Genomic DNA, 18419 nt, shown 5'->3' on the forward strand with positions numbered 1-18419 from the left:
GTGAGAAAATTTTGATTAGAAATCCAGATTTGTAAGTTACCTTTCCAAAGAGTCTGCGATATGGGAATCTGAGTCTTAACATCCCAGGTAATTTTGATGCAGGGATCTAAGCATAACACTTTGAAAAACTTTTTCTTTCCTAATGTCTTTGGTGGGGTTCCTAATAGTGATGCCAGCTTGGTTCTCATTACTCAGGGACAAGGCAGGACTGAGTCTTTTCACATTTGTAACTGGATAGGGCTGGGAGATTCTAGTTGTGTTTCAATTGCACTTAAAATTAGATATTTTTCATCTTTCTCTGTAGGCCTATTTTCATACAAGAGACCTTATTAGTTGGACTCACCTATTCTATTGATATCACCTATTCTATTGATATCACATATTGTGTGTTTAGCCACTCAGTCGTGTCCAACTCTTTGCGACCCTCTGGACCATAGCCTGCCAGGCTCCTCTGTCCATGGGATTTTTCAGGCAAGAATGCTGGACTGAGTTGCCATTTCCTTCTCAGGATCGAACCTGCGTCTCCTGTGTCTTGTGCATTGCAGGTGGATTCTTTACCCACTGAGTCATCAGGGAAGCCTGATATCATATAAAAAGAAAGACTGAAGATAAATTTCTCGGCTCTTCATTAATTTTTCCCCTTCTCATAAATCTGCATTTTCTGATCTTCTGAGCTACTTCTTTTTCTTAGTGAAACTCTTCGCCATCTCCTACCATGTTTTTTTCCCCCCTTTTTTCTCTTCCCAAATCTTGCAAGGACTTCCAATCTTTTTTGCATGTTAATTTTTTAATTAACATGCCTATTTCTATAGCACTATCTTGTTAGATAGGGTTATAATCCCTCTTTTTGGTAGGAGAACAAATCCCTCAGGTGAGAAACCTAAATTCATTCAAGTGTGCAATATGCCTTTTCTGAAACAAGGGACCATCTTTAACTGAGGCATGTTTACAGAGTCAGCTAAGATAAAAATAGTATCTCCATTCTGTTTCTTAACCTTAAGTTGACCACTCCGTTGTTGCTCTTTATAATGTCAGACTCAGTCCTCTAAGAGGGGAGGGAGGAAACTTCACCTATAGTATGGAAACACTGTAGGACAGTAGCCCCCAGCCTTTTGGCACCAGGGATCAGTTTTTCGTGGAAGAGAGTTTTTCCATGGACAGGCCTCATGGGGGATGGTTTGGGGATGATTCAAGTGCATTACATTTATTGTGTACTTTATTTCTGTTATTGTTACATCAGCTCTACTTTATATCATCAGGTATTAGATCCTGGAGGCTGGGGACCCCTACTGTAGGACACTACTATATAATTTATTAAATCACTTTCAGTAAAATTTAAACAAACATTTGTGGTCAGAAAGTTAATATATCTCTAAAACATTTTATCACCATTCTCCATTAATAAAGCACAACAAGAATATTAACAGTGAAGGACCATATTCATTTATATATGTTCCTAATGACAGTGTCATTTCCAAATCTGAGGAATTCCTACTTCATTCAGAGAGACAAAGTTGATAGTTATTTCAAGGTCATACTGTCTAATCATCATTGTTGGTGAATTATAGTAAATTGATTTCTTTTTCTAAAAAGTTACAGTCTATTCAGCATGCTGAGGATTGAAGACAGGAAGATTAGTTTCTATACTGTCTCAGAATTCACACGGAATTTAATTGTGATTGGAATGATCTAAAAGCCTGAAGGCACTGGGACCCAATGATTTCCAAACAATTACATCATGGTGAATGCAGTTGAGCTTCCTGGAAAAAATAACCTGTCTTCTTATCTCTAAGTGAGAGTTGAGAGCATAATGGTAAAATAACGTTACTGAAAGTGCTGTAAATACATGCTGGTCACAGAGGCTGGATGGAAAAGAAAGCTATAAAAACTAGCAATTTCTCTACTATAAATATTTGGTAAGAATTCAAGACACCCCAGAATTCTTATAAAAAGAGGGATGTCATCTCCTGGGGAGAGCATTTTTACAGCTTATTGTTGCCATAGGCATCCTAAGCGAAAATCTGTGGTGCCTAGGTTGCTAGGTACAATGTGGATGGCATTATTATGTTGTGATTTGTTCAATCTGCTTGTCGTCTTATATAGAAGATCTTAAGCTTGCTTTTCTAATTGGCATGTGACCTAGTGATACTCTTTAGACTCACATGTATATGTTATCTGTTTCTTTCTGTGGCTGATGATAAAAAGAACAAAAGAGCCATTCAAGTCAATGGATATTTGCATAACAGATGAAATAAAAGAGAATGTATTACTTTATCGGGATGGCCATATTACTAAGTAAGAAGTGAAGAATGGATATTATTATACAACTGGGAGTTGCTACCACAATGAGTATACTCAGACTTCTGCCGTTAGTCAGCTTCAAATAGTCTACAAGTATTAAAAATTACACATAGTTGATTATAAAATATCAGCAGGATAAAAGAAGTATGAAATAAGAATTGTATGAAATGCTATTGATTAAAGGGAGGAAAGCTTGAATATTATATAGAGGGTTGTCATTTGAGGAATAGGTAGGACATCCAGGAAGAGTTGCTCAACAAGGTGTTAGAGCCGTGCATTTAGATAAAGGAGGAAATTCCTGACTAAAAGATGCTTTAGAATATCTGAAATATAGGACTTCTTCAAACTATACCCTTCTGTGTACCCAAAAGCTCTGACATGCCTCCATACCACCAAGTGTGTTCTCTTTATTGGGGATAATGGAGTAGGGATGAAAATGAAGAGTAACTGATCTAAAGCCTTCACAAGTCTTAAACAGGTTAATTCTCTTTATCAGATAGTCTATTCAGCTCAGTGAAGAAGGTCTTTGATTTTTGCTTCTACTTCTTCCCCCTTTCAGGATGCCTTGCAAGAAATAATGATCACTTTTGGGCAATTCATCAGAGGAAGAATGGGAAGCCAGCATTCATTTATCACCACTCACAAGACATTGAGAAGAGCCTGGATATAGCTCCACAAAAGATACACAAATATAACTACCATTCCTCTTCTGAAGCTCAAATAGGCAAACACCACCAAATTGTTAATTCAGCATTTCCTAAACCTGCATATGACCCATCTCTCAATCTGTTGGCCATGGCTGGTCAAGACCTTGAAGTGGAAAACCGCCCAGTCCCAGCAGCAAATGTGATTGTGGTGGTAAGTACTGCATTTAACTGATGCTGATGCTTTCCTCTGTGGTTGATGCTTTCAAACAAATGAAGCTTAATGGTGACGAGTTGTCACTGGATCTCAATAACTATTTACCATAGCATTTCTTATTCTCTGGTGTTTCCTTTTTGTTAACTGATTATTATCTGTTGGCTTCGTCTTGAATGTAGGCTCATTAAATAAGAAACTCTGTCTGTATCTTCTCTGCACAGCCCAATGCAAGGTGCACAGTAGGTACTTAATAATTTGAACAAAAAACTGTATTAGGAGGTCTTATGTTGGTTCGTATCCTGCAGTTTTGGATCATATCCTGCACTAAGCCTCCTGCCTTCTGTGATACTCTGCTCTAAGTAGATGGAGTCTCAGTTTATATATATAAATTGTTGTTGTTGCTTAGTCCTTAAGTCATTTCTGACTCTTTCGCAACCTCATGGGCTGTAGCCCACCATGCTCCTCTGTCCATGGGATTTTCCAGGCAATACTGGAGTGGGTTGCTGTTTGCTTCTCCAGGGGGTCTTTCCAACTTAAGAATCAAATCTGCACCTCATGCATTGACAGGTGGTTTCCACCACTGAGCCACCAAGAAAGCCCAAATATATACATAGTATTTATTAAAGATCTTCTGGTCACTTGACTCAAATGGTAAGAAGTGAAGGGACCCTGAAAGGGAAGAAGTGATGATGAAGGAGGGGAGTTTTCTAACTGGAATAGATAAAGTGGTTGGGAAGTATTTGATGGATAATATTCCTAATATCACTGAACAACCATCACCTTTTATTAATCAAGGTGATGTAGTGGGTCCATTGTTTGCATTCTTAAGACTTGTAACCTACACCAGAGGTTCCCAGTTTCTGGAAGTATCATAAACTTATGCTAAGGTTGACAGAGCATTTGGACTACAGTCCCTCTCAAGTTTAAAATTACGGTAGAAGGATTCACATTAAAACCACAAAGTAGTAGCTAAATGAGTGTTGATTGCATTTCTGTCTCCAAACATAACCAAATATGTTGACTTTTAAGGCAAGATGATTCAGTGAAACCATGTTTGCATTTTGGCAACCTCTCTATAAGCCTAGAGAGAGAAGAAGGCAATGGCACCCCACTCCAGTACTCTTGCCTGGAAAATCCCATGGACGGAGGAGCCTGGTGGGCTGCAGTCCATGGGGTTGCTAAGAGTCGGGCACAACTGAGCGACTTCACTTTCGCTTTTCACTTTCATTCATTGGAGAAGAAAATGGCAACCCACTCCAGTGTTCTTGCCTGGAGAATCCCAGAGACAGTGGGCCCCTGTCTATGGGGTCACACAGAGTCGGACACGACTGAAGTGACTTAGCAGCAGTAGCAGCTATAAGCCTAATGTGATGAAAATTAATAAGCTTTTTTTTTCCTTTTTTTTTACTTTTTTATCTACCGCATATATGACAACTAAGTATGAAGGATCAAAGATCCATTCATTGATGTCTTCAACTAGCATGCTCTTAATATTTATTATGATCCAGCCATCGTTTTGAGCATCTAGAAATACCCATCATTTGAGGTATCTACAAATGAAATGGAGTCTCTTGTTTTGGTTGGGAAATGTCTGGGACGAATGTTGGTAACCAAAGAAAAAAAATCAGAAACTGAGAACATAATATGAGCTTTTGTTAAGAAAAAAATGTGGGTCATTTTGCTGCTTGAAAAATTCAGACAAGGTTTCTGCATTTGCATGAGTAACAGATGTTCTGAAGGTAAAAGCCATGCACTGTGTCTGTTGAGTGAAGACAAATGATGTTAGTAATGTCGCTGGATCTCTCTATGCCTGTGCTAATGCTCGGACTCGGGAGAGATGTTTCCTCTAGTGACCATCATACACTCATCGTTATCAACTCTTAAAGTCACTGTGAATTACAGATCAAGAGGTTTGTTCTATCTTCTGATGTCATGTACGGTCGAGTTAATTTAATATTATGGAGGATAAAAGGCATCAATGAGGAATTCTGGCAAGTCATTTCACATTTAGTCCACCTGTGGTTTAGAGATCCATGAAGAAGCTGTGCTTTTTCTTTGGGGTGATGATGACATGGAGGCAATAGGCAATTTTGCTGCATTAGCCTTCTGCTGCATTAGCCTTCACTAACCTCTTTTGGTCTAGACTCTAACTACGCTGTGGCTCTGGTAGCTGGCAACAACAATGGCTAGTGCTAATGTTTCCTGTAATCCACTTACATTACTAATGCACATGGTGATTTACTAGGAAAACCAAGGAAGTAGGGTTATTTTTAAATAAATCAATAATTTTCAGCTTGCTCAAAAAGCAGAGTGTCAACATTTAATCAACTATCAGCTGGTTTGATGGTTCATTCTATACAGAAAGGAGAGTTAGGAATGGAACATATGTAGTGAAAGGGAGATATTTCAGCTGCTGAATGACTTTGGCGGAGTAATTGGTATATGTTTGCACACGTGTATATGTGTGTGTGCATATATATATATGTATATATATAAAATATTGCAGTGATACCAAAGAATTATTTTGTGGCTTAATTTATACTAAAATGAGTAGTATCAATGAGTATTCCTGAATTGGGTAAAAGTATTGCAGCTTTTTTCGGCCAGGGTAAAAACCTACTCCCAACTTCCAAAATATACATGTAGATAACTTTTAAGACTTCCTAGCTCAGGGGAGAGATCACTTGTTTCTTTCTCTTTCACTTATTCCTGATGTCTTTAAGACCGTGAATTTTAAAATAAAAAATTTAACAAGGTCTTGAAAGTTGCATGTATCCTTCTTATTTTTCTTATTCCCGATTGTTGGCACAAAGCATTTCAGAAAACATTTGTCCCCAAATGATTTTTTTTTCCTTTTTTTCTTTCTTTTATAATCAGGAAAACCTGTAGTTTATTTATTCCAGGGAGAGGACAGCACAATTAGAATGTCTATCCTAAAGCATGCTAACTATGTTCCAGAAGCTCAATTAAGAAGCTGTTCAGATTTTTGTACACAGAGGAAATATGAATATCCTCAAGGTCAAGGCTGTGGTAGGAGTAAAAAAAAAAAAAAAGTGGCTCTAGCCAAACATGTGCTGAGAATTCCATCAATATACATCAGGTCACAAGGCTACCACATTAAGAAAGAGGGAAGTCAGGGTGTGAGGGGAAATGGAAGCATAGAAGATGCAGGCTTTTCCAGTTCAGCAAGTTCAGCGTAGATTGCTGAGTGAAGAAGGTTTTAGCTTGGGCAAAGTATGAGAAGGCTGGGGAATAGGAAGGTTTTGGAATATACAGGGTGGGGATTATTTAGTAAGATTATGGCTTACTCCACAGAATGGATTTGAGGGAAGGAAAAGAGATAGGAGAAGGAGGAAGAGAAGGGGATGAAGAAGGGGAGGAGAGAGGACAGGAGAGGAAGAAACCAAGAGTAACAGGAAGAAAGGAGGGGAGAAAAGGAGGGAGAAAGGAGGGGGGGGAGGGAGAGGAGGAGGAGAAGATATAGCGGCAGTTCTTGGGGCAGTGGGGAGACTTTTGTGAGCACATAAGATGATGGAGAGTCTCCAGGAGCCCAAGATGGTCTCTATGGGATTCCTAGAATCCCAAAGCTTCTTGTCTCACTCACCACTCACCCAGACCATTTCCCAGACTATTGACTAAATTAAGTTACTTACTTACTTCATCCCTGAACAGTTTGTGGCCAGCTAATGAAATAAGGCACATTATCTCAAACTAAAACCATATGCCTCACCCGTAGAGCATCCCTAAAAACCCACCATCTGTTTACAAGAGGGGAGGTTACCTGATAAAAATTGGGACACTCTTAACAAGTAAAGGCAGAATAGATGCCAGAGAGCAGCTAAATGTATGAGAAAGCAGAAGACCTGGACTTCAGTTTTTATTAAGACATGATAGTGCCGTCAAGAAATAATGAGGATATGACAGCTTACAACTTGTCCTCAAGAATATGATTCTTGTACCAAAAAATATGTGACTAAAGTCACACTGACAATAGCCCAAACAAGCAACAAATACACTGATGTAGGATAAAATTAAATAAAGGTGCTTGGGCTATGTCCTAACACTCAGATTTTTTGCCTATGAGGACTATGATTTAGCGCAATCTTTTGGACCCGGGATATTTTATCCCAAAAGGTTCTGAACTTATGAAAACCACTCTAGCCTGTATACTTCTTGATGCGTGTATGCATGCTTGGTTCCTCAGTAGTGTCCAAGTCTTTTGCAACCCCATGAACTGTAGCCTGTCAGGCTCCTCTCTCCATGGAATTCTCCAGGCAAGAATACTGGAGTGGGTTGCCATTTCCCCCGCCAGGGCATCTTCTTAACCCAGGGATCAAACCTGTGTCTCGTGTCTCTTGGGTTGGCAGTTAGATTCCTTACCACTAGCACCATCTGAGAAGCCCATACTTCTTGATGCTGCTGTTGCTGCTGCTAAGTCACTTCAGTCGTGTCCGACTCTGTGCAACCCCATAGATGGAAGCCCACCAGGCTCCTCTATCCCTGGGATTCTCCAAGCAAGAATACTGGAGTGGGTTACCATTTCCTTCTCCATACTTCTTTTTTTTTTTTTTTTTTTTTATACTTCTTGATAGTGACTGCTTATATGGTGGGGACCAAGATGGCTGCATTCACGCATGGGCTAAGTGATTGCAGACAGTGGAGTGATGGTCATGGTGGGCAAGCTCACAGAAGGTGGGAAGCAAATGCAGGCTTAGGGAAAATTACAAATTATTGTGTGTCAAGCATGTTCAGGGTCTGATAGTAAGTACCAAGTCCAAAATATTAAATAGATGCAGACATAAGCCTAATGCAATGTAACGTCTTCCAATACAGTCCTGAGAACTAGTCCCAAGTTCCTAAAGAAAATGAATATAAAAAAACTCAAAGAAAAATCTCTACCATGTTTTTTTTTTTTAATGTTGAGCTTTTTTTACTTTATTTTTAACTGAGGGATAATTGCTTTACAATATTATGTTGGTTTCTGCCATACATCAACATGAATCAGACATAGATGTACATATGTCCCCTCCATCTTAGCCTCCCTCCCACCGCCCACCCCATCCCACTCCTCTAGTTTGTTACAGAGCACTGGTTTGAGTTCCTTGAGTCATACAGCATATTTTTACCATCTATTTTATTTATGGTAGTGCTGTGTTGTGCTGTGTGTGCTCAGTGGTGTCCAGCTCTTTGCAACCCCATGGACTGTAGCCTGCCAAGCTCCTTTGTCCATGGAATTTTCCAGGCAAGAATACTGGAGTGGGTTGCTATTTCCTTCTCCAGGTGATCTTCCTAGACAAGGGATCGAACCCATGTCTCCTACATTTCCTGCATTGGCAGGCAGATTCTTTACCAATGAGCCACTGGGAAGTCCAAAATGTAGTTACATATGGTTAATATATATGTTTTATATTATGTGACTTTTAATGAAATACATTTTAAAAAATAATCGGTTGCTAGGTCTTATCCGACTTTTCATGGATGAAACTGCAGAAGGCTTGAAATCACTGGGGACTCTCTTAGAGCGTGGGTGCCACAATCTTCAAAGCAAAATTGGAGAATCTTTTTATTATGCTATTGCTTATTATGTACTCTACCCGTAAACTTCCAGAAAGATGACATATAAACTTCAGGAAAGGTAGCTGTGGGCTAAAACCATATGACTGCAGAAATTGCATCATATATCATAAAAGGGGAAGAAACTGTGTCAATAAAGAATCTTTGAGCCTTAAAAAAGAGCCCTCATGATTGGTGGCAATTTACAGGCAAAAAAATCAAAACCCTAAATCAATGTTTCTCCAAGTTATACAATTAATAAAAGGTGCTAGAGGCAAAATTCAAATTTGCGTGACTTTAAAACTCAAACATTTACATTTTTAACAGAAGTTATTTGGTTTGCTTTGGGAAAGTACTGTAAATTTTCCTAATAGAGAATGTGACTTTATGAATTACATTTTATTTAAGCTAATGATAATGTTAATTTTTATACTCTGAAAATACATTCATTGATAGCTAGATGTTCATGTTGGAGCCAGAGGTTAAAAGGTAAAAGATCCGCTCCACAGATAATAATATAAAATGAATTATAATGTAACATTGGATTTTAAGAAAGTCTAGTAAAAGAAATTCTGCAGTCTACTTCAGATATTTAGTTAACTTTTTACTCTTTTCTGAAACAAAAGCCTTCATATTAAACTATAAGATCTTACATAATTGCCTTTCTTTTAAAATCCCAAACATTTGCATTTTGGAAAGCTTTTTGCCTAGATTCTCCAGATATTATTGTACCCCTGCAAAATCATCTTGAAGTAGAAATTCCATTCTCGAGGTTGGCACCCTGACAGTCACAGCTGTCACCATCTGTTGCTTTTCTCCATTTCTAGCTACTAAAGCAGCAAGGAGAATGCTGGAACACATTTTGGAAATGATAGAGGTCAAGCTTAGGCAACATCTATGTGAAGTTTCAACACTGGGCCACTCAGTACATCTGTTTGTTTTGGATCATTTAGACCCAACATTAGAATGATGGGAAGTCTTACGAGAACTGATTTAATTATCATACTAATTGGACATTGGATATTTAGTAATGTTTTTGTTTTAACTCCAGAAGTAATATATTTTCATAGCATTTCAGAATATTTAGAAATATAGAGAAGGAAAAAAGAGGAAGTAAAAATAATCCTGAGCAGATAACAGTGTTGTCTTGATATATGTGTCTATCTATATGATCTTTTCAATATATATGGATATAGATCTTTTTTACCAAATATGCAATCAGGATATGTAAGATTTTGTCAAATTTTTTGCTTAGTTTGTATTGCATAAACTATGAAATTCCATGATATATCTTCATATTAATAACTATACAGCATTATTTTTGTTGTTGTTGTTGTTCAGCCACTCAGTTATTTCTGTTTGCAACTCCATGGACTGCAGCATGCCAGGCTTCCCTGTCCTTCACTATCTCCTGGAGTTTATTCAACCTCTTGTCCATTGAGTTGATTATGCCATCCAATCATCTCATCCTCTGTCATCCCCTTCTCCTCCTGCCCTTAATCTTTTCCAGCATCAGGGCCTGCTAAAACTTCCATTGTGTAATAGATTTCACAGTTTTTATGTACTGATGTATATCCCTAATACATTCAGTAAGTTAAGACAAAAGGAGAAATAAATGTTGAGTATATCAAATATAGTAAACTTGTTTCCATTGCAACTGCCTCCTTAATAGTCTTGAGAGAATTTTGAGAGTTCATCTTAAGGGAAACTGCTTTCTTTATGAACTCTATATATAATTGTAATATAGGATCGATCTTTTTCCACTTGGCCAAATTATGTCTTCCATAGACCTTAAATCTTAAGCAAGGGAAATATTTAAAGCAGTCAATGAAGTTAGCAGGACAAAAAAAAGGATGTCCTGTTAAGAGCATATTAAAAAATATTCTGTTTCAGGACTTTTCATTGAGGAAGATGGAAAGTGCTGTGTCTCATTGTGTTGAAACCTAAAAACTCTTTTCGTCAGTCCAAATTTTTCAGTAATGTAAAACCAAATAGAATCTGCAGATGAACAAAGAGATTTATATTTTCTTTTGAGCAAATGTTTACTTGTCAGGTCTCTCTCTAAGAATTGCCCTTCAGGTTACCAATTGTTAAGAATTGTGGTCTTGCACTCTCTGGGAGCGACTTAGTCCCTTTTTCTTTCTTTCTTTGTTTCTCTCTAATTATAAATGCCTATATATCATGCTTATTTGTGTGTTTGTTTTGTTTGTTTTACTGTACAATGCTTTATTTAAAATCTAACTGCTGATGGATAATTTAACTGGGCTTTCTGGGCATCTGGCCTTGCCAGTGAATAATGAGATTGGCCCCATTTAGCAAATGAGTTCGTTCTTTCTCCATGATCCCTGTAACTCAGAGGGTAGAAGCAATTTCTTCCTTTCTCTTGTTTTAAGAAAACATGAGTTAAAAGCCTCTGGAAGGTTGTCTCCTTGAACAACATTATGAAGCTTCCTCATTGGTAACTTTTATCTTTAGCAGCTGAGCACAGCACAGCTGCTGCTTCATTCTGTGGGTGACCACATGGCCACCAGGGAATCAATGGTCATTGTCCCCTGCCCTTTGATCCATACCCTCCACCCACCCACAAATCACATGTTTTCGTGAACCAGAACTGAAATGAAAAATCCCACTTTTTTTAAGATTTTTTTTTTAATGTGGACCATTTCCAAGGTTTTTATTGAATTTGTTACAATATTGCTTCTGTTGCTTATGTTCTGGTTTTTTTTGGCCAAGAGGCATGTGTAATCCTAGCTCCCCAACCAAGGATTGAACCCCCGCCCCCCAACACACATACCTCATACTGGAAGGCAAAGTCTTAACCACTAGACCGCCAGGAAAGTCTCATAAATCCCACTTTTAACGTCAAAATGCAAAGGAAAAAAATCCTCCTCTGTTACTCCTCTACTCTTCACATTCTCAGTACTCTGGTTATGACATTTCTGGCCGCCATATCTGAGGAGAGGGCAGGTTTTCCATACCAAGCAATTCTGCAACACCAGCTGGGTGTCCTCCAATTTAATTCAGTTCAGACACTCTACTTGGAGACAGCATCAGATCCCACAGGCTAAGGGCTTAGTCCTATAAAAGTTCAGGTGCCAATCACAAGTCCAGGTTGTTACCTGTGCTTTTGATCAACTGTCTGTGAATTGGAGTTCCTTTGAACCCTTTATTGGGTTTGATCAGTTTGCTGGAGTGGCTCACAGAGCTCAGTATGACATTTTACTTAGCAGATTACCAGTTTATTATAAAAAGATATAACTTGTGAAAAGGCAACTGGAAAGAGGCAAAGGGCAAGGAATGTGGGAAGAAATGCAGAGCTTCCCTGCCCTCTCTGGGTGCACTGTTCTCCAAGCACCAATCTCTCTGAACCCTTTTCTTTGGGATTTCTATAGAGGCTTCATTATGTAAGCATAATTGACTAATTCATGGGTCATAGGTAATTGATTGAACCTCCTAGCCCCTCTCCCTGCCCCAGAGGTTTGGGGATTGGACTGAAAGTTTTATCCATCTCTCCCTGAGGTTATTTCTTCTGGCAACCTGCCTTCATCTTTAGAAAGATGAGTATTCCAAAAGTCACCTCACTAATGTAAACCCAGGTGTGGTTTATATGAATAACAAAATATACCCATTTCACATTTATAACTTGAGTTAGTTTAGGAACTGGAGACAAAACTAAATAGAATCCTTGGGGCTGGTGCACTGGGATGACCCGGAGGGATGGTAAGGGGAGGGAGGTGGGAGCGGGGTTCAGGATGGGGAACACCTGTATGCCCGTGGCAGATTCATGTTGTCATGTGGCAGAACCAATATAATATTGTAAAGTAATTAGCCTCCAATTAAAATAAATTTAAATTTAAAAAAAACTAAATTGTGTAACAAAAGATGTTTCTGCTGCTCTTATATAGGAAACTGTAAGGGTGCCAGAAACTGTGGATGAAGACCAAAATACTTATTCTTATTATAAATCACAATATCACATCACCTTAGCCATTTATCATTGCATTTTCATCTTGTACTTTATACATGTTTCCAAATTTTCTTTCTGAAGAGTGAAAGTACAACTCAGCCAGTATTCATATCCCAAGTTGCTCTTTCCTTACCTATCTGCTGTACTTGGACCATATGAATCCAGAAAAATAAACCAAGAGGAAACCATCAACTTTACATCTTTCAATTTAGCCTGTGGTTTCGTATGATTTAGTCATTTAACTGAAACAGTAAGTTAGCAACAGAAACTTCAATCAAATAAGAAGGAAAAGACCCAGTGTTGAGGGCTAGGACAGATGTTCACCGTTCCTAAGACTGCAGGAAAGACGTGTTTGTGAGATTTGTCTGCCCTTTTTTTTCTGGAAATGGCAGTCACGCGATACAAATTCCAAGAGAGCTGGAGAGAACACTGAGATGTACATCAAGATAATCATGGCTAAGAGTCTTAATCCCAGATTTCCTGGATTGTATTTATGAATGTCATTCAATTATTTTGAATATCTTGGGGTTTTGTATGTTTGTGTGTCTATAGTTCAAAAAGGCCTCTGATTCTCTCATGCTTTCATTATTGACCTAGTGAAGCTGCACAGTTTAAGAATATGTCTATTTTTCCTGCCTGAAAACATGGCAACTAGAATTAGGTCTTTAATCAGATCAAGTTATTTTAACATGTTGGTTCATTGTGCTTTAAGCCATCAAGTTGCTTAGAGCTGGTCTGTATTTTAAATAGAAAGTTTTGAGCAACAAATGGCAAAATGTGTATGAAATGGGCCTCTGGGCAAATTCTTTGAATTTAGACTTTTGGAAATCAGCAGTCTTCCTTTTATGGGCAAATAAATGTTTCAAAATTTCTTCATGTATGACAGGTGATGGTATCCTCTTTATACTTAAAGGTAATTTTTAAAATTAAAAGATCAAATTAATTAAATCAAATCTATGATAAACTGGATTATGAAAAACAGCCAGTTACAGAAACTAATATATTTCTCATAACTATTATAGTATAGGTAAGTCATGGAGACAAGAGTATGTGGTATCTAGAAGGAAATGAGAATAAGTAGGGATAACTGGATCCTCAGACATGTGAAAGGTTTGAATGAACACCTAATGCTTGCTCCTTGAAATAGTCATTCATTCAAAAAAATCACTGAGTACCTCCTATGTCCTAGGCAGTAAAGTAGGCTCTGGAAATGCAAGAGTTGACAAGATAAACAATACCATTACAGCTGTGTAGCTCACATTCTGAGAGGAGAAAAACAATAAAAACAAGTGAGCAACTGAACATATTTCAGATGGTGATAAATGCAGTGAATAAAACAAAATGAAGTTATGTGGCAGGGGGAGAGTGGTGGGACTAGACTGGACTGGATATTCAGGGATTCTATTGTATATCCAGAAATACTTAGGGATTGGATCAAAGTATAGCTCCCAAATGGAAGCTGCAACAAAGCATAACTTTGGAGTCAACAGAATGGGGTTGAAATCCCAAATTAGGTACTTATGAATTGTATTTCCTTTGATGACTTAACATCTCTATATTTCACTTTCCTCATCTGTAAAAAATCGATACTAACAATACCCATCTTATGGAATTCATGTGGGAATTGAATGAGATAAAACATTCAAAGCACTTTACATCATGTCTGACACATAGTAAGATGCTTCATTCACCTAGAACCAGACACCTTGGAATGTGAAGTCAAGTGGGCCTTAGGAAGCATCACTACAAACAAAGCTAGTATAAGTGATGGAATTCCAGCTAAGCTATTTCAAATCCTAAAAGATGATGCTGTTAAGGTGCTGCACTCAATATGCCAGCAAATATGGAAAACTCAGCAGCGGACACAAGACTGAAAAAGGTCTTTGGGATTTCATTCCAATCCCAAAGAAGGGCAATGCCAAAGAATGTTCAAACTACCACACAATTGCACTCATTTCACATGCTAGCAGAGTAATGCTCGAAATTCTCCAAGTGAGACTTGAACAGTACGTGTGAACTGAGAACTTCCAGATGTTCAAGCTGGGTTTAGAAAAGGCAGAGGAACCAGAGATCAATTGCCAACATCTGTTGGATCATAGGAAAAGCAAGAGAATTCCAGAAAAACACCTACTTCTGTTTCATTGACTACACCAAAGCCTTGACTGTGTGGATTACAAGAAACTAGAAAATTCTTAGAGAGATGGGAAGACCAGACCACCTTACCTGTCTCCTGCAAAACCTGTATGCAGGTCAGGAAACAACAGTTAATACTGGACATAGAACAACAGAATGGTTCCAAATTGGGGAAAGGAGTACATCAAGGCTGTATATTGTCACCCTGCTTATTTAACTGATATGTAGAATACATCATGCGAGATGCCAGGCTGGATGAAGCATCAACTGGAATCAAGATTGCCAGGAGAAATACCAGTGCTCTCAGATGTACAGATGACACAACCCTTATGGCAGAAAACGAAGAGGAACTAGAGCCTCTTGATGAAGGTGAAAGAGAAGAGTGAAAAAGCTGGCTTAAAACTCAACATTCCAAGATCATGGCATCTGGTCCCATTACTTCATGGCAAGTAGATGGGGAAACAATAGAAACGGTGAGAAACTTTATTTTCTTGGTCTCCAAAATCACTGCAGATGGTGACCACAGCCATGAAGTTAAAAGACGCTTGCTGGACATGCATATTAAAAAGCAGAGACATTACTTTGCCAAAAACGGTCCATCTAGTCAAAGCTGTGGTTTTTTCGGTAGTCATGTATGGATGTGAGAGTTGGGCCATAAAGAAGGTTGAGCACTGAAGAATCGACGCTTTTAACTGTGGTATTAGAGAAGATTCTTGAGAGTGCCTCAGACTGGAAGGAGATCAAACCAGTCAATCCTAAAGGAAATCAACCCTGAATAGTCATTGGAGAGACTGATGCTGAGGCTGAAACCCCAATACTTTGGCCACCTGACTCATTAGAAATGACCCTGATGCTGGGAGAGATTGAGGGCAGGAGGAGAAGAGGTTGACAGAGGATGAGATGGTTGGATGGCATCACCGACTCAATGGACATGAGTTTGAGCAAGCTCTCGGAGATGATGAAGGACAGGGAAGTCTGGCGTTCTGCAGTCCGTGGGGTTGCAAAGAGTCAGACTGAGTGACTGAGCCCCACAACACAGCAAATTGTTAGCATTGCACTTCTCAGGTGGTGCTAGTGGTAAAGAACCCACCTGCCAATGAAGGAGACATGAGACATAAGGGATCGCAGGTTCAGTCCCTTGATTGGGAAGATACCTTGGAGGAGGGCATAGCAAACCACTCCAGTATTCTTGCCTGGAGAATCCCAAGAGCAGAGGAGCCTAGCAGGCTACAGTCCATAGGGTCACAAAGAGTCAGACATGACTGAAGTGACTTAACATACACACATTATTAGCATTATATGAGACAGTGGAAAAATACAACTTTCTAGTCAGTACCAAGAACACTTGTATTGCTCCTGAGCCCTTGGTTGGCTTTTATCATTTAAATACTGTGAATCATATTTCCCTCTTTCCCTTGACAGCTAGAAAGCAGAGAGCCAAATTTGTGGTCCACCTCTAGCAAATAGAACTTTATTGAGTGCCTTATTTATTTTGTGAACTAACCTCATTCTTGGCTGGATGTTTACTTTTCTTTACTTGTTTTCTAATTCAATTTCCTCATTTCCTTAGTTTTTATTCAATTTTATTTTGTGATATTTGTGTTTTTGTAAGCTGCCACAAATCCTTTGTGTAATATATTTTCTCTAAACAAATAGTCACTACAAGGAAATAGCCAATCAGTATGGACAAGTTGAGTCTGAATGTTACATGTTCTCCCTTATAGGGAGAATTTGTCTAACCCTTGGGTTTGAAAATATAAGGAAATATAATTTATGTTAAAAATTACAATGTGCATAATGGTCTGTTTGGCTCACTGCTCAGCAGACCCTTAGCCTCAGCCTAATCCAATGTCATGGGCCAATATTCATTCTTATCGTGAGTGGTTTGAGCCAGTAGGAACACAATGGTTTTCTTTTTTGTTTTTTTAACTTTTCATTTTATACTAGAATGTAGTTAATTAACAATGTTGTGTTTATTTTTAAGATGTCAAACAAAGTGATTCAGCTATATATATACATGTATCTAGTCTTTTTCACATTCTTTCCCCATTTAGGTTGTTACATAATACTGAGCAGAGTTCCCTGGGCTATACTGTACATCCTTGTTGGTTATCCATTTTAAATCTAGCATAACAGGTGTACATGTCAATCCCAAACTCCCTAACTCTCCCTTCCTCCCTTAGGAGAGATGTCCTATGTTCACACGACTGTTCTGCCACTGACTGCCATTGAGATCTTGGGCAAGTCAATGAACATTTCTGAGTCTCTGATTTTTCATTTTAATGGCAGTTTTAATATGTGACCTGGCTACCTTCTTCGGCTCTTTTCCAGGACCAGTGAATGTATTGTGTAAAGCATAACACATTGCCGTAATGTCTGCTGTGGCAGTCATGGTGATGAGAGTGATGGGATGATGATAATCAGTAGGTTGTCAGTTCTGTTGCTGATCTACTCTGATCTTGGGGTAAAACCTCAGTACTGCAATGAGCTTCTTGCCTTGCTATACAAACCTAGAAGGTATCCCTCACACAGTAGTTTAAGCCAACAGCATCACCCAAAGCTGTGCATCACACAGCCCACACAGCCACATGTGGTCACCCTGACTAAAGCCCTCCTCAACTTCCATTGCTAATTACCTAAGTTCTTAACATCATCTTCCTTCCCTGAGTATCTGCTTGTTCAGTCAACCGGTACTTCAGTTCCTCTGAGCCTGGAAACCTGTCGTATTACTACGTTTGTCTTTCAGCTCCAATCTCACAGCTAGCCCACACCTCTTTCCTGCTGGTAGCTTTTCATGTTGCCGTGGGCCATGTCTTATGAAACTCCCACCTTCTATTCTTATCTACAGAAAGCCTCACCATCTTTTCTGTCAGCCAGAATGTGCTAACACCTGCTCCACGTTCACCTCTCATCACCTGCTCCCAGATGCAGTGACTTCTTTTTGCCTAGAATTCTCTGAAGAAAATAATGTTTTAATTGCCTTCAGGATCTTAACATTTGCTGTATTGTCAGTAGTTTCTGTTACAGAAAAAAATTTTTTAAAGGTGTTATGAATCCAAATGAAGAATAATTTATTGACAAATTAATAATTTATTAATAACCTTATAATTTATTCCCAATTTATTAGGGAAGATCAGGTAGTAAGGACTCCATACATATAAACACATACTCTACATAATTGAAAGTTACCTTTATAATTATTAAGATTGTGAATTTTTAAAATTTATATTATGCATTTCTCTATTTTTAATGGGTATATAGTGCTTTTAATTACTTTTTGAAAAACTAGGTCATACTCTACAATTTGCTTTTCTTAATAGTAGCAGGTCATAGATATACCTCAAAGCCTTCAGATATAAATTTGACTAATTAGAATATTCTAACTAGAAGAAAAATTCTAAATAATTCTAAAGTTTGAAGGTTGCATCTACCATATTTTCTTAAACTATGCCTCAGATTCAGTGTACAACCAGTTGTTCTTTATATGTTCTGTATTTGCTACAGCAAAACTGCTGCAATAAATGTCTTTAATAAACACTCAGAGAAAAATGAATACATAATATGTATGTGTGTATATAATATATTTATTATAATATGTATATAA

General features: G+C 38.3%; 1 protein-coding gene across 2 annotated transcripts in view; it reads left to right on the forward strand.

Moving 5' to 3' along the window:
* Positions 1–18419, forward strand: part of PTPRR (protein tyrosine phosphatase receptor type R) — a 278703-nt gene that overhangs the window by 24162 nt on the left and 236122 nt on the right. For both annotated transcript variants that reach the window (XM_004006456.6, XM_060412780.1), the window contains exon 2: positions 2861–3159. In XM_004006456.6, coding sequence (XP_004006505.2) covers positions 2861–3159 — 299 coding nt within the window. The remainder of the gene's footprint in view (positions 1–2860; positions 3160–18419) is intronic.

Source organism: Ovis aries, chromosome 3, assembly GCF_016772045.2.
Source record: "Ovis aries strain OAR_USU_Benz2616 breed Rambouillet chromosome 3, ARS-UI_Ramb_v3.0, whole genome shotgun sequence".
NCBI classification, from domain to species: Eukaryota; Metazoa; Chordata; class Mammalia; order Artiodactyla; family Bovidae; genus Ovis; species Ovis aries.